The sequence below is a fragment of the Oryx dammah genome, unplaced genomic scaffold, assembly GCF_014754425.2.
Source record: "Oryx dammah isolate SB20612 unplaced genomic scaffold, SCBI_Odam_1.1 HiC_scaffold_2, whole genome shotgun sequence".
In the NCBI taxonomy this organism is placed as follows: Eukaryota; Metazoa; Chordata; class Mammalia; order Artiodactyla; family Bovidae; genus Oryx; species Oryx dammah.
This window is the reverse complement of record NW_024070186.1, coordinates 34,893,343-34,911,008: the sequence shown is the minus strand read 5'-3', so window position 1 is coordinate 34,911,008 and position 17,666 is coordinate 34,893,343. Positions and strand designations below refer to the sequence as shown.

General features: G+C 41.5%; 1 protein-coding gene across 2 annotated transcripts in view; it reads left to right on the top strand.

The window, feature by feature from the left end:
- Positions 1–3,419: 3,419 nt before the first annotated feature.
- Positions 3,420–17,666, top strand: part of PLOD2 (procollagen-lysine,2-oxoglutarate 5-dioxygenase 2) — a 119,508-nt gene continuing 105,261 nt past the window's right edge. Inside the window, exon 1 of one of the 2 annotated variants that reach the window (XM_040234306.1) lies at positions 3,420–3,789. In XM_040234306.1, the coding sequence (XP_040090240.1) occupies positions 3,675–3,789 (115 nt within the window). In that variant the 5' untranslated portion in view covers positions 3,420–3,674. The remainder of the gene's footprint in view (positions 3,790–17,666) is intronic. The other variant, XM_040234296.1, reaches the window with a different exon arrangement.

The window sequence follows — 17,666 nt, the reverse complement described above, 5'->3', positions numbered from 1 at the left end:
GGAGCCTAGCGGGCTGCAGTCCATAAGGTCATAAAGAGTTGGATACTGCTGAGTGACACTTTTTCGCTTTCACAGTTGATTTACAATGTTGTGTCAGTTTCTGTGCACTGAATCATATAACCACTCTTTTTTAGTTTTTTTTCCCATATAGGTCATTATAGTTCCCTATGCTATACAGTAGGCTTTCCTTGTGGCTCAGACGGTAAAGTGTCCACCTGCAATGCAGGAGATCTGAGTTCCATCCCTGGCTTAGGAAGATCCCCTGGAAGACAGCATAGCAATCCACTCCAGTATTCTTGCCTGGAGAAGCCCGTATACCTGTACTGAGGAGCCTGGTGGGCTATAGTCCATGCGTTTGCAAAGAGTCGGACACAACTGAAGTGACTAACATATACACGTGTTATACAGAAGATTCTTATTAGCCATCTATTTTAGAAGAGTTTTTTAACAGATGGATAATATGAACAAAGGCATGGTGGCTGAGCAGATGCTGTTGCTATTACTGCTTCTCCATTTTTCCTCAATTCTCCTTACGATTTCTGAGCATGCCAACCTCAGTTCTCACGGCCAAGACCTGCACATTCTTGGGGAGTGGTTGTGCCTGTGAGCATAGCAGGCTGGGGATGTCTGAGAATGAATGAGTGCTTCCAGCCCTTAATCAACTACTGGTGAGTATTAGCATATGCTAATATATATATAGTATATTTCCATTACATATAATTTCCATATATTTCCAATATATATACTTCCATTCTCTGCCCCTTGACTAGGATATTTCTGTGGGGTGTACTTTATACCAGTTCTGTGGGACTGTGGTGACCTACTGCGGTAGATTTAAAAATGTACCTATTATTGGCTAATTCTCTTTCCTGTGTCACTTCACTTTCAACTATCCCTTTTCCTTGAAACTTCCAACAAATTGCTGGTCCTTGAAACTTGGCTCAGGGTTTGCCTCTGGAAGAACCAAGTGACTACTTCCCAAACTCTAGAGAATAGAAATGATAGTCTTTGATATGACTTGGGAGATAATAAAGCAAACCAGATCGGTTATAGGGAGAGGTGATCAGGTTTGATAGTGAAGAAATTTGAATTCTAGGTTAAGAGACGTGGCTTGCATCCAAATTTCTTCTGAAATCTTTGAGTTTTGGGATAAAATAAGCAAAAGGATGTCAGAATATGATGAACCTAACTGTGATATCTGGAGCAGGAAGGATCTAGAAGGAGGGCGATCAGTTAGGAAACAGTTTAGCACAGTTAGGAGTGCCTTAGTGAAGTGGCAGTGGCAATGGAAAGGAACAGAGCAGAGAAAATATGAGGGGAAAAAATGACAGGATTAGGAGTCTAGCTCTGTGTGTTGTGGGGAGGGAGATGAGGGGAGGAGAGAAATAGAAAATGTCTGAGGCTTTGTGAGTTAAAGAGCAGCAGTATCATTAACAGAGATGAGGAAGCTATTGAGTAGGATTTGGATTTCATGAGTTAAAGACATTTGGAGTTTGTGCCAGTGGAATGTTCAAGTAGAAATGTTCAGCAGACAGCTGGAAATATAAGAAGGCAGGAAGGATTTGGTTTCAGAATTGAGGCTCTCTCAGACAGCGATAAATGTGTCTGGCTATTTTGAAAAGCCCAAAGAAACACTTACTTTATACAAGTCCTATAGTCCTGACCTTGTGATTCTCAGTAGAGAAGGAGGAATGTCATAGTAACCTGCAATTATTGGTGGACTTCACAGTTGAAACAGAGAACCCCTTGTGATGTGGAGAGGCTGAAGGTATGCATGGGGGCAAGAAGGGGATTGAGAGGACAGAAAGCTAGGTTTTAACCATTGCATGTTCTTGAAGATAGTAGACAACCAGGGAAGTGAGGAATCAAGTTCATGGAGTTTGGCAGAATTCAGGCGCAATAGACAGGTTTGCAGTTCTGGAGACTGAGATCTGGCCAAAAGAACAGTCATTTCCAGCAGAGTCCTCAGATTCAGAGGACTGATGTTGTTTGTTTTCTGCCTAGTTTTATGGAGTGGCGTTGGCCAGACACAGAAAGATGTTATTAAGGAATCCCTTCTTTAGCCTTTTCTTCTTCAGGCTAAACAAACCTTATTTTATTCTTTCAGGTCATACTTTCCATTTCTTTAATTATCTGTTACTCTTCTCTGAAATTTCTCCAATTTCCCTCTTAAAATACTGAGACCAAATGTTACAAACACAGTAACAGCTCTTAGATCTGGACACAGGAAATGCTTCTTTTTCTAAGGTGTCACACCCCGATATCATTTCTTTGCTGGTTTTCCACCTGTTTTTAATGTGAAAATCAAGTACTCATCTAGATATCATGCTAATTTCAGACACAATGTAATCATAGAGAAAAATCCGCCGCCCCCCCCCACCCCGCCTCCCGCCCAGTAATTTTCTTTTAACTTCAAAAGCTCGGAGTTGGAAAGGGTATTGGCTCAAGTCAGTCCCCCGAGCCCCCTCCCATCCCTCGACCTTATTTTAGGAAGATGGAATATTTCCATAAAGTAGGTCATGTCATGACATATATGAGGCAAATTGTCAGGCTTTTACCTTATTTGTGCTTTTGCCCCTGCTCATCCTAACAGATGAAACACTGGGCTAGCTGAAAAGTGATGAGAAGTAATAAACGGAATTCGCTCAGACATGAGTCAAAACTGGAAGCAAGGGAGGATGCGCCAGGGAGCTGCGAGATGGCTCTGACAACATCTCTGGGAGTAATTTTCCATGTGGACCGCAGGAGGATCTTGTAAGGCACAGCACCAGGTTACACATGCTGGACTCTGATTCCGCAGGATTTACAAGCCATTACTGGAGAGAGTCTACGGCTCTCCTGGCGCGGGCAGAGGAAGAAGAAATGTTCAATGGACAATAAAAACTTTCGGTTTACAGAGTAAAGTAAAAACAGGGCCTTTCTTTCACAAGGTTTAGAAACTCGCCTGAGTTAACGGGAGTGTGGGGTAAGTGTGGGTGTGTACATCTTCAGCGCTCAAGGCCTGGTGAGGTCCCACTCAGCCAACATTACCGAGATTTGTAGTCGCTTCTGACCCGAGGGTAGGATCTCAATCCAGAGGAGAGAACAGATTCGCACCCTCTGAGGCTACCGGGAAGCTCGGGTCACTTGGGGAACGCAGAGTAGGGAGCGGGGAGCGCCGCCCGCCGGCCAGACTGCGGGCGTCTCCTCCCCGCCTCCTCAGGCCCACTCCCAAACCGAACTACAAGCTTCCTGGTACCATCCAGAAGCTCTGCGTGAGCCTCCACACGTAGCCGCAGACGGCTCCTTAAATAGGTCGGAGTGGAGCAAACAATCCCAGACGTGGGGCTGGGGCAGGCGAGCCAAGGCGACCGCACGGTGCACGCAGCGGCGCGGCGGGTCAGCCGGCGGCCAATAGCCGGGGCGCAACCCGCCCCGTCGCCTCCCCCTCGGGGAGGCTATAAGTCGCCCGCGGCGCCCGCCGTCCTGTGCTTCACAGACCGCCGACTTTCCCGCGTCGCTCTCCGCCCCGCTCGCGTTGCCGCCCGCCAGTCCCCCGCGCACACTCCGCCCGCCCGCTCCCGCCTGCTGTCCTCGACCCGGGGCGGACCAGGGGGTCCCCGCTCTCGCGAGAAGTGCGCCGCTGCCGGGCGGCTGGGGTGCCGGAGCCCGCGCGGGCCCTCGAGGGGCCGAAGATGGGGTGGTGCACTGTGAAGACGCAGCCCCTGCTGCTGCTGGTGGCTCTGGTTCTCCAGCCCTGGAATCCCTGCCTAGGTGCAGACTCCGAGAAGCCCTCCAGTATCCCCACAGGTGAGCGCTCCCGCGGGCCGTCCTGTCCCGCGAGGCCGGACCGGATTTGCGGTTCATTCATCCGCTGGCCCTTCGCGTGGGGCCAGCCAGATGAGTAGGTGGAGGGGGACCCGTCCCTCCCAGGTCCGCGGAGGTTTATTTGGAGCGAGTCTGTCCTTCCGCCAGGACCACCGAGGTGGGTGGGGCGGACTGTCCTTTCTTCCCAGCACCGCCCAGGTCTTCCCCAGAGCTGAGCTCGGGCGGTGCTGGTCCCGAGAGCAATGTACGAGCATCCGCCCTCATGGGCTCTTGGAATCCTCCGGAACCCGAGAGCGCCTGGTTTTCTGCAACACAAGTTGGGAGTTTCCTTTTGGGTTTGAAGGTCCCTGGGCGCCAACACCTTTCCTGCAACTTTTCTTTCTCCTTTTTTGCTGGAGTTGGCAGGATTTATCCTTACTGGACGAGGCGGTACTCCCTCTGTGACCTAAACACGGGGCTCAGTGTACTTTCTGATTGATGGTGACACATTCCTTCCAGCGCCCCAGGAAGCTGCCGGTAACACCTACCTCCTGCCAAAAACAGCGTTCAAAAACCTTGGTTGTTTTCAGTAAGATGGCTTGGCTACCCAATACCTTCCTCCGGGCGGCAGCTTTCCTCCTTGGGGATTTGGAGGGGACGCTTCTCTTGCCTTTAGGCACATTCTCTCTAAGCCTGATGCCGTTCCTTGTTTTCAGAAGCTGGAACTGCAGTCTGTAGTCCAGTCAAGGTCACCTAAAACACAACTTTTTACATTTAGCAAGATTAAAGAGAACCTCACCACATGTTAGTGGAAGCATACTTTGCATCCATTTACTGCACATCGATATCCTTGGGCTTTTCCACTTTTGTACTCTTAACTCAATGCTCTGAAATTAAATCTTGCATTTAAATGTCCTTCTGCTGTACTGCTTTTTTTTTTTTTTTTTAAATTAAGATCATTTTGTCTTTTTATGGTAGGTGAGTAAATAGGGCTCTTTCTGTTTGAATTTTACTTAAGCACAAGGACAGAAATTTCTATTTTAGGTCTACATTCCGAACATTTGGTGTAAAACCCAATAAGTCCATGTAAGCAATACGTTTGTCTTCATCTGTGTTTCAGAAAACTGCAGTGGAGTGAGTTGCCCATCTTTCTACATTCCTGCCAAACAACAAACAGTACGTGCTTTGTTAGCTTGAGAAACTTTAGCATTCAGATAGATTTTTGTCAGTTACAGGATCCTTTTCTTTTTCTCAGGTATATGCGATGGCTTCAAAATGAGTTTCTCAACCCTTTGTGGTTCCTTTAAATTTTAACTAAAAATTTTCCATTACTTTAAAATTATCTTTTAGTGTAACATCTAGACAAGAAAATGCCTTCAGCAAACTTGGAAAAGGAGACAAAAAATAATTCCCAGGAAAATGACTTTCTTTGTTGAAACACCCAACGAAACTTACTGGAAAATAAAATAACCTCTAAGGGTTTTGCTTCTTTTAGAGGGACCTTTCCAGCCTTTGCATATTTTGTTTCACTTCATTCTCAGCACTCCTTATTTTTTATAGAAGGCATCTCTTTGTGGTTGCATTCAGGTTTACATTCACAATCATCTTCCTTTCCTAATTTGACTTTTAAGTTTCATGGAGGTGGACTGTAAAGTTTTAACGCATTGCAACATCAGAGAAGGAAATTTCAGATATGAATGCTTTTTTTCAGAAAGTGACCGTATAAAACCCACTGCTGAAATCTGAAGACTGTTTTGGAGAGTGGGCATGGGAAATTCAGAATCATATAAATTCAGAAATATATTGACTTATAAGGTGCAGCTGAGAAGGCGATGGCACCCCACTCCAGTACTCTTGCCTGGAAAGCCCCATGGACGGAGGAGCCTGGTAGGCTGCAGTCCATGGGGTCGCGGCGAAGAGTCGGACACGACTGAGTGACTTCACTTTCACTTTTCACTTTCCTGCATTGGAGAAGGAAATGGAAACCCACTCCAGTATTCTTGCCTGGAGAATCCCAGGGATGGGGGAGCCTGGCAGGCTGCCATCTATGGGGTCGCACAGAATCGGACATGACTGAAGTGACTTAGCAGCAGCAGACAGTTTGATTATGAACTGCTGTATAAGTAGATGTGGTAAGCTAATATATATAGATGGTAAAGTGCTTGATGACATAGGGAGAATCATGAATTGTGTTCCATTTTCTTTCTAATATATTACAACTGAAAATTGCTTAATTGCAAACTTTATGTCAGTATCAAGCAAACTTCAGAACTCTGTGTTTTCTAGCTTACTCAATAGGAGGTGTTTAAGGAATGCTTATCATCTCTAACCCCTTATTTTTGCCAATATATCCCAGCTAGCCATGAAGAAATAGATTAGACCAGGCCTTATTTACGTTTTGAACCAGATAACTATTTATTGTGCGCGACTACTCAGTGCATTTTACAATGTTTAGCTGCATCCTTCGTCTCCACCTATTGGATACAGAGCACGCTTCTTCAGGTGTGAATGTGATATATGTCTTAAAATGAAAAATAATCATATGTCTTCCAAGGGACACAATTGCCCAGGATTGGGAACCACTGGATTAGACAAATCCATTTGTATTCGAGACCATGTGGTATTACGGTATTACTGGGATGATGTTAGCCACTCTAAACTTCCCTGGTGGCTCAGACGGTAAAGAATCTGCCTGCATTTCAGGAGGTCCAGGTTCAATCCCTGGGTCAGAAGATCACCTGGTGAAGGGCATGGCAATCCAACCCACTCCATTATTCTTGCCTAGAGAATCCCAGGGACAGAGGAGACTGGTGGGCTACAGTCCATGGGGTCGCAAAGAGTTGGACATGACTGAGCAACTAATGCTTTTTTTCCGAAACAAATACTTGTAGTGATTTTCAGTTTTTCCACTATAGTAGAGAATGTACTGTTCGAATCACCTTAATCAGTTTTTGGACTATAGTTTTTCCTAGCTTTGATGCTGTGTGTTAACTGAAGTTGAAAATACTGCTTTTTGTTCTCTTGACTGAGAGTTCTGCTGTGTACTGCATTCATTCCTGTTTGATTGCCACTTTATTCTCAGTGTGGAAAGACTCTGTACAAGGATTTGGTTAAAAATAATCATTTTCTCCTAGAATCATTTATAGGAATTTTGCCTTAAAATTTTATTTCCAGGGGAGCTTTCGAGGCAAAACCCTCCTAATGAGTGTCAGCAAATCAAGTTCTTTCCCTAATTTATGTTTCCTGCACTTTTTTTGCCTTCTCAGTGAGATGAGAAAGCAGTGATGTATTCCTGCCAAGGATTTGTAATCAGGCCTCCAGAGCTGGATCAACATTTTGTGTGTTTTCTAAGGTACCTTGACCATCCATGGTCTAAATTGGGCAGAAACCAAGTTTTAGGGAAAAATGGAGGAAGTGGTTTCAGATGTTTCTGTCAAGACCAGTATTTTTCAAGCATGTTCATTTATAAACTCTTTAATTTACCCTGGCACATTCATGAAGGAAAAGGAAGGTTGTCCCTATCTGCTGATGTAAACTGGCAATTTACGGGGTGGAGAGGAAAAGACCAAGGTCCCGGAGAAACCTCCAGAAGAGAGGGAGGCTTGTCCTCTGTGTACTTTCTGTGTCCTGAGTTCCAGCCACATAGAATGACCAGCTTCTGCCTTGTGTTCATATAAAAATAGACATATGAAACAATTCAAGAGAAAGAGAGGACCAGAGATGAAAATGAAATTAAGATATCCTTTTCTACCCATCACATTGACTAAAGCATTTAAAAAATAAACTGTGATCACACCAACTGTTGTGAGGATGAAGTTTCAAACTGTTAATGGAAGTACAACATTTTGGAGAAAATTTAGTAACATCTGGTGGAATTGAGAATCCACATATCCTATAACTCTAGATGTACGTGTATATGTCTCTCAAATTTGTGTCTGTTCTCCTTGAAATTCTGTTCTTTATTTAAATCTAGCTCCTAAGAAATTCTTCCCCCTACTATTTTTTTGGGGGGCTCTCTTTCTAACTTCTTAATGCTATTGATTTATACAAATCATATCTGCTTTGTAACATGATAGATGTTTATGTTTAATTAATGATACATTCTTTGGCCTAAGGGTTGAGTCTTATTCCTTTTTATGCTCCTCATACTACTTTTCCTGTTCTTTTAACACAGAAGATTCTCAGTTAATGTTTGTTATGTTTCAGACCACCTTGGAAATTATGAAAAGTGGCATGCAGTCAATGGGATTGTTAGCTGTTTCTTTCCCTGGAGTTTTAACTAAATTCACTCTCTCTCCCTGGGACCCATACACCATCATAATCAAGGAACTTACCCATGAAACATCAAGCTAGGCCTTGTTTCTGAACAAGTTTTTGGCAACTCTCCTCCACATGTGGAGTTTTCTGCTCTACCTACCTTTCTCAATGTAAAATCACACCTTCAAAAATACTTTCAGGTGGTTGGATATCATGATCCTCTTATAGATGGTGAAATGAACATTTGGATGGTGTGTCATTTATAGAAGATCAGATGACTGAAAGCAAAAGAAGAGGGTTTCTATCCTTTCTTCAGGCCACACTCCATGTCTATCCTGACCATTGTTCTGTTGAGCTTTTGAGACCTATGGGAAAAACATAGATACTGGGCATCAGAGATCTGAAAGAAGCAAAAGGGCCACTTTGCTAAAGAGCACTAATTTGTAGGTTTGTGTAAATGGAGGGGAAAGGGACAGACAGAGCCTAAAGGAAACCCTTTGCTGATACTTGCAGCAAACTACAGCCCATGGGCCAAATCCGGTGAACTATAAACAGCTACTTGCTTTTGTATGGCTAGTGAGCTAAAGGTGGCTTTCATATTTTTAAAAAGCTAAAAAGTATCAAAAGGAAAATAACATATCATGCCATGTAAAAGTTGTATGAAATCCAGTATTCAGGGTCCATAAAGATTTACTGGCTCATAGCCACATTCATTCATTAATGTATCATCAGTGTCTGCCCTGGTGCCACAAGGCAGAGTGGAGTGGTGATTGTCACAGAGGCTGTATGGCCTGCAACTTCGAAATTATTTCCTTAGGCCCTGTACAGAAACCCTTTGCCCACTTTTAGGAAACGATGTTCCCACTTAAGCCATGTCTTCTGCAGATCTGCTGTTCCTCTTGGAAAGAGTCGGATTGTGGACAGTAGCAGCTGGCTCTGGCATTTGAGAGAGCTGTTTTTCATTTTAGACTTCACCAGTGATTTCTGTGGCATTTGAATTCAAACAGAGAGCTTCTCTGTTACATCTTTTTAAACCTGGTGCTCGATGCTAACTAGACATGTACTTTGGTGTAAATAGTGTGCTTACGATACAAAATGAATAAAACACTGATGCCCGGTTGGAAAGGAGATGCATATTTCTTCTTCAGAGCTTGTGTGTGTTCTAGAAATTTGGTCTAGAAACTTGGTTATGAATTTGTGGCTTCATTCCTGGGAGGAAATATTTAGCACATTTATCAGTGAGTATTCTTCAACCATTGCTATAAAACTTAGGCAAAACTGAGAAATTGCTACTTTTTAAATGACGGATATTTCCTTTTACATTTTACTTCTTTGCATTTGCTGCAGTGTTTGCCTCACTAAACTAAAATTACAGAACTAATTTTCACAATTGAGACTTTAATTAGCCAAGAAATAGTTATGTAGAGGAGTAGAATTATAAATAGTGTATTATGATTTGTTGTCATTATGCTACTTACTGTCTTTTTAAAAACTGAAACAGTTGATTTGCTACTTACTATCTTACAGTCTATTATGTTGCAACCTGTGTTTGGTTATGGTGCTGCTGAGTTTATTACTACCCTCAACTGTGTCATAAGAGTGCTCCTTTAAAAAATACTGATTATGATAAAATAAAATTACACAAACCTTAAATAAAAACTTATTTAAACATTAAAATGTTTCCCATTCAGGATAACTTTATTTAAAAGAAAATTCCAAGACTGGAGGTATGTTATTTTATACTTGGGGGAAAAATTTCCATTTCATGTTTGCTTCTGTGTATTAAAAGAGACAAATCAACATCTGTTAATGATTTTGATTTAGTTTTTAAATATAAATCTCTTAAAAAAACTAATTCAGGTGAGTGCATTTACGTATTTAGTTACTAGATGGATTGATAAGTATTTTTCACGCCTTGGTTATGTTAGTGGTATATTGTAGCAGTTTTGGGAAAATAACAATCATTTATTATTCTGATTGAAATATGAATATATCTCCTGCCTTAAATTTATTTCTTAAAAAAATATGTGATTATTTGCCAAGATGCTTAATTTGTTAGTGTGGACATATACTTTGTTTACTGTTTATATTCTGCTACAAAACAATTTGGTTTAAAATTTAGTTTGTATAAGGTTGAAATTACATTTTATTTAATTAGGGAGAAATTTTTGAATGAATGGTGAATAGACAATCCTTACTTTATAATCAAAATCTTCACTAGAAGTAGAAGAAAACACATTGTAATTTCATGCTTGTTATTGTTAATACATTCTATAAAACTTTTAATACAAAAATGAATTTTCAAGGGCATACAGCTAAAATGAGGGGGCTAAATTGTCAGGAAAAGTGCTTCTTTTAGCAAACATGATCAAATTTATAAAATGGGATAGAGTTATAATTAAAACTCATTTGTTATGTTGATTTTAACATTACTTTTATTATTTTGAATGCATAAGACGTCCTGAATGCATTAAATGATCATCTGCTCATTTACTTTAGGGTTACATACTCAAATTTTTAAAAGGAATTCCATTTATTTGTCTAGTTACTGCTAATCTATTTCAACATTTCTTCTACACAGAGAGAGCGCGACAGGATTTTCCTCTGGTTAAAGTGCTGTGGTTCTACTTTTCTAATGATGTGAACATTATACAGTAAAGATTTTTATGGCAAGAAGGAACTTCCAAGCATACACAATTTTCATTGCTCTCATCACCAGCTCCAGTCAGACCCAGACATTCAGGGGCACTAAGGGGACATTGAACATGTATCATACCATGCAGCATCACTCTGCAGGCACAGCAGCAAGTGGAAGAAATATGTGGAATCCTGGCAGCCTTGAATTCCTGATTCTGGGACACTGCTCAGAAAAAGCCCCAGAAACTGCATCTTAGTTCCAGTGACCACAGAGCCCCAACTTGGAGCCAGTGTCTCATCAGTGAGGCTTTGTCATAGACTAGTCTGTTTTACTGGTTTGAAGCTACAACTTTTATAGAGCCTAGGTTGCTAATTACTTATAGGTGCTACATACGTGGCTAGCATGTTATTAACCAGAGACTTATTAATGCATCTTTTGTTACCCAAATGTTATTGACTGGAAACATTTCAATATTCACTTACATAACAAATTGCTGGCCACAGGCATTGATTCCTGCTTCAATCCCCTGGTCAATAATGTGCCAGGAAGGAAGCTATTTACTTTTTGATTTTTAAAATGTATTCTCAAACATTCTTTAAACATTTAATCCTTTCTTCCTGGGTCTAGGAGTATACTAAACACCAGCGGCTATTTTAGCATGCCAAAGAAATAAAGCAAATATATTAATAGAATTAATTTCTTTCTTTTTTTTTTTTTTTTTTTAGTTACCTGGCTAACAGTTTGCAGGCAGAAAGATTCAAATGACCTCCCTAATTCAGTTCCCTGGGGAAGTCCTACAGTGCTGCTCTGCAGATTGCAAACCAGCCCTCTGATGGGATTTTCCAGTCCTGTCTAAGCCAGCTCTGAGGCCCCTTGTCTTCTAAGGCTCCCCGCTCCCCTGCTCTCCTGCGCTAACCTCGCTGTGTCTTTTTGTGCTTCCAGTTGGCACCACAACTGTGACCAGAGTGCCTTGCTCATCCAGAGCCTCTGAAATTCCTGTCAGCCACGTCTAGAGAGGGACAATTCTCCTTTTCTTCTTAGTTTAAACAGGGTTGGAATTTTTTACACAGTGACTTTACTAGGTAACCAAGAGCAAAACAAAACAAAACCCCAAACTGGAAAACCACCAAAAGCTAAGCAATGAACACACAAAGTAGAGACTCACAGTTCTTGCCCTATTCTGACTTTAGTTAAAGACCTGCATACCTGGCACATCCTTAGGGATTTATAGATTATGTGTCTTTGTTCAGCTTTTCTTTCTCCACTATTCCATCCCAATTCTCAGTTCTTCTCACCATTTTATTTTATCCAGACAGATCTTTCTTCCAGGGTTGGAATCCGTGAAGTCCATACTTAGATAAATGTTCAGTTGTTAAGTTGTATTCAACTCTTTGCTACCCCATGGACTGCAGTGCCCCAGGCTTCCCTGTCTTTCATTATCTCCTGGAGTTTGCTCAGACTCATGTTCATTGAGTCAATGATGCCATCCAACCATCTCATCCTCTGTCACCCTCTTCTCCTCCTGCCCCCAATTTTTCCCAGCATCAGGGTCTTTTCCAATGAGTCAGTTCTTTGCATCAGGTGGCCAAAATATTAGTAAGTAGTGAGATAATAAAAAATACATTTAGTTTGGTCTCTACTCCCCTGTTCCTGCTAATATTTGGTCTTTGAGCCTGGTTTCTGACAAAAAGCTCCTAAAAACCCTTGTGATTTCCTGAGTGATGAGTGTCTGACACAGAGTTCCTGTATCTCTTGGAATTTCCTGGGTGATAGGGGCATCTTTTGTTCTAATGAGATAACTCCTGGTGGGCTCATGAATGGGGCTGGTCACTAGAAAGACCAAACCATGATAAGAAGCTTGGAACTTTCAGCCCTACCCCTCCATATTTTGGAGAGAGAGAGGGTTTCAAAAACCAGTTAATAATTGACCTTGCCTATATGCAGATGACACCACCCTCATGGCAGAAAGTGAAGAGGAACTAAAAAGCCTCTTGATGAAAGTGAAAGAGGAGAGTGAAAAAGTTGGCTTAAAGCTCAACATTCAGAAAACAAAGATCATGGCATCTGGTCCCATCACTTCATGGGAAATAGATGGGGAAACAGTAGAAAGAGTGTCAGACTTTATTTTTTGGGGCTCCAAAATCACTGCATATGGTGACGGCAGCCATGAAATTAAAAGACGCTTACTCCTTGGAAGGAAAGTTATGACCAACCTAGATAGCATATTCAAAAGCAGAGACATTACTTTGCCAACAAAGATCTGTCTAGTTAAGGCTATGGTTTTTCCAGTCATCATGTATGGATGTGAGAGTTGGACTCTGAAGAAAGCTGAGCGCCGAAAAATTGATGCTTTTGAACTGTGTTGTTGGAGAAGACTCTTGAGAGTCCCTTGGACTACAAGGAGATCCAACCAGTCCATTCTAAAGGAGATCAGCCCTGGGATTTCTTTGGAAGGACTGATGCTAAAGCTGAAGCTCCAGTACTTTGGCCACCTCATGTGAAGAGTTGACTCACTGGAAAAGATACCTGATGCTGGGAGGGATTGGGGGCAGGAGGAGAAGGGGACAACAGAGGATGAGATGGCTGGATTGCATCACCGACTCAATGGACGTGAGTTTGAGTGAACTCTGGGAGTTGGTGATGGACAGGGAGGCCTGGCGTGGTGCAATTCATGGGGTTGCAAAGAGTCAGACACTACTGAGTGACTGAACTGAACTGAACTGATGGGATGAAGCCTCTATAGAGATCCCCAAAGTACAGCATTTGGAGAGCTTCAGAATCTTGGAATGTATCTGCAAGCCAGGAAGGTGGTGTATACCTGACTCAATGGGGACAGAAGCTCCCACCCTTGGGACCCTGTAGACCTCTCCCTGTGTATCTCTTCCTCTTGCTATTCTTTTGTATCCTTTAACACATATCTTTTGTAATAAATTGGCAGTAGTAAGTAAACTATTTTCCTTGGTTCTGTGAGCCATGCTAGCAAATTACTGAGCCCAAGGAGAGGAGTCTTGGGAACCTCTGATTTGTAGCAAAGTCAAGCAGAAGTTGTGGTAACCTGGGATCCTTCTGCTTGTGATGGGTACTATGGGAACACTTATGAGATTGAGTCCTTAACCTGTTGGGTCTATGCTAATTCTGGTTAAGTCGAATTGAATTCCAGGACACCCGGGTGACCTGGGAGGAAGGGTCTGTGTGGGTGACAATATTTGAAAATTTAATTCAGTGAGTATTAATTGAATGTCTAGTCTGTGTTCTGAGTTGCCTTATGTGGAGGAAAAGTAGAAAACCATGAAAAACAAAAAGCACGTCAGGCTCAGTCGGTTCCACGTTGAAATTCTAAGCTGCTTACATGGAAAATAATGCAATTAAAACTGAACAAATCAAAGGGGCACTTATGATGAAGTCTGGCCTGTTGGGAAGACCGTAGACATCTGGGCATCAGGAAACCTACATCTAAGTTCCAACCCTTTCACTCACTAACAGCCAGTTGCCTTTCCTCTCCAGACTTCTTTGTAATGTATGCTCTCTCTAGCTCTCTTATTTGATGTTTCTGAAATTCTAAATGTCAGGATGTGCAGTGGAGACAAAGCGCCTCAGGAATCAGAAAGAGGCCTCAAGGAAACTATCCATATTTTTGTTAGGCCAAAGTAAGCATAGATCCAAGGTTGGATTTTAATTATTTTTTTAAGATTTTAATTACTCTGTCAGAAGCTAGATTTAGGCTTTGATATTGTTTTTTTCCTAATTAACTTTTGAGTTAGATGTAAGTAAGTTAGGCCAAGAATAACTAGAATTAAATTTACATTTAAACATATTCGAAGTGTTTCAGTGTGAGAGGAGAAAACAACTGGTGTTTAAATGAAGCTGTTTTCCATCTTCTGAGGAGAATCATATATTCCACAGTACATTTAAATACTGAAAACTGTTTTTAAGGGCTTCCCAGGTGGCTCAGTGCCGGAGGTGCAGGAGATACAAGTTTCATCCCTGGGTTGGGAAGATCCCCTACAGGAGGAAATGGCAACCCACCCCACTATTCTTGCCTGGGAAATTCCATGGTCCATGGAGTGGCAAAGAGCTGGACGTGAGTGAGCACACACAACTTTTAAAAAATAACTATATTTCTCTGTTTCAGTCCTAAGTCATGTTGATTTAACAAAAATGATGCTGGTAACTCCTTTGAAGTTGAAATTAAAAAAAAAAAATGAAATGTGCTGTTTAAGAATTGGAAGTCCTTCTCCAAATTGTTCTGAAACACTTATCAAATCACCTAGATCTACCTTTTTGAGGCATTAAATATCTTTAAATCATGATTGCATTTAGTAAACTAGAAGCAAGGTAAATAAAAAGAAAATCAGCTCATGGGAGAAAAGCTTTTGTATGCATTTTGTGTGTGTGTGCATTGTGTTTGCTACTCAAAGAAATAACTTAAAAAAATATATATGTTTATTTATTGGCTGTGCTGGGTCTTTGTTGCTGTGCGGGGTTTTTCTCTAGTTGCATTGAGCGAGTCCTACTCTCTAGTTGCAGTATGTGGACTTCTCAAGGTGGTGGCTTCTCGTGTTGCAGAGCATGGGTTCTGGGCCATGAGTTTTAGTAGTTGAGGCATGTGGGCTCAGTAGCTGTGGCTTCCAGGCTCCAGAGCATAGGCCCAGTAGTTGTGGCACAGGGGCTTAGTTGCTCTGTGGCATGTGGGATCTTCCTGGATCAGGGATTGAACCCTTGCCCCCTGCATTGGTTGGTGGATTCTTCAACACTGAGGCACCAGGGAAATCCTGAGGTAATTATTAAGCCTTGAGAATGTAGTAGAAGTTTGGAATGCCATTTGATCTGGACTTTTCTTTGATGATATTGTTCATCAATGTCACAGTAATGTGTTTGCACCCCTGGAATGAAACATGTCTAGTAAGTAATGCAGTCTTAGACTCAGAACTTGGAGGAGGTGGTGGTGCCCTTTGCTTTTTCTCTTTTTCTGGCTTATTTTCCTACAGCTGTAGATGGATTTAATGTAAATTGAAGGAAGCAGTTCAAAGAAAACAGTTGGATGGGAAAGAGGGTGGCTTAGTTTTGAAATCATACAGTTGTTACCTTTTCAAATGTAAGATTGTAAAAAAATCACAGAAACATTTAATCTGGATGTTGTTTTTGGAGACTAACTGTAATTTATCAAATAAACAGGTATGTTTACCTGTTTAGCAGATGTTTCTCCTGTAGAGTAGGTACGGTTGAAGAAAAGGCTGTTTCATTAAAATAATTAACCTTCACATTATTATAAAATAGTTGATGTATTCATGTCTCTCAAGTATAAGCATGAGATTTTTCCACAGGGTATATAATCCTAAATAGCCCAGTCTTTCTTCTCCATAGCAAGTCCCTGAATGACTCTATTACACCAGTAACAACAGCACTATGGCGGGTTACAGTTTATGGCTGAGTGGGTAGATAAGGTTTTTTAGGTTGAGATAACAGATAAACTAAGAACCTTATTTTTGCCATGCCCTCCTCCAGGGGATCCTCCTAACCCAGAGATTGACCCCTCATCTCTTATATCTCCTACATTGGCAGGTTCTATACCACTGGGAAGCCTCCAAAAGATAAATTAAGCAGCTTATTTTAAGCCATATATGTAAACCTAAGAAATGTTCACAATAGACAGTTATATCTCCTTTTCTAAAATTGAATTTAAGTTCTTCATTGATGTAAGGTATGACTTTTTCTTAAGTGCAGAATGGTGCATGTTTGGATGAGTTTAGAGCATATCTGAATTGTAGAAAATCCTTGTGAAAAATGAGTCTTACTGTGTGAAGAGGAGTCTTACTGTGTGATAGGAGGTGGAGGTGAAGTGGAGAAGAGAACGTGAAATTGCTTGCGGGTCTGTTAGAAAATTATACGATATGTGATTCTAATGGGTTCAGGCACTTAATTCAGAAATACCTGAAAGTGCCACTGCTTCAAATGCTGTCAGAGGGGAAATTTGCTTATTTAAACTGGACATGCCCTAAATGGAGATATAGGTTTGAATAGTTTCATATGAGGAATTTGTTTACCTGGACTATGCTAAGTGATGGCATAACATGTCCTATTAACCTTAATAAACTGTACATCCCAGCCATTGTTGCTCTATGTGACTCCGAGGCTGCAGTCCTGTGTGCATGGATCCTGGTGGGTTGTGCACACTGAGAGTGTGCAGTACTGGATTTGCTTTACATTTGATCACAAGGAATTAGCTGGTTGCTATGGTGATTAGCAGAGGTTCAGAAACCTAGACACTGTGACTCTGTGTTGCCATCCATGGGTGTGTTCCATGGTAGAAGAAATTGCTTCACATTTCTTGGAGTTTCTGATAAACTGAGGTGCAAGTCTGTTGTGCTTTGAATTATCTGGAAAGCTGTATGGTCCCACTTTCAATCTGAATATATTATTAAGAATTTAAGGAAGATACTAGTTTGCTCTTCAAACATTGTGGGTCAGTTGCAAAGGCATTATAGAAGGGAGGTTTGCTTTCTGAATACAGCCAGAGAGGGTTCACCATTCAGGAAGGGGCTAGACACCTCCAAATGGGAGTTAAAGGCATAAGCTTGCCTGACTTACTGGGACAAATGATTTATTTTAAGGCCAGATATTCATAACTGATTGTATGCTAATTATGAAAGATGCCCTCTGGAAGACAGTATAGGATAATGCTAAGGAGATGGGTTTTGGTATCAATCTGTATTTAAAGTCCCTGTCTGCTACTTATTTGCTGATTGTCCCGGGAAGAAGTTATTTAACCTCTCTAAATCATAGTTTAAAATGGTAATTGCCTTCTGTATTTGACTTGAGGATTAAATATGCTAATACCAGTGAAAGGCTTAGTACAGAGTCTGCAAACAGAAATTGCTCAACAAGTGCTACTAGCTAAATGTATTATTTTAAAGAGTGGAATTCCCATTAACATTATTTAAAGTGGAGCATATGATGCATGAAATGAATTCTTGTGTTCTGATTG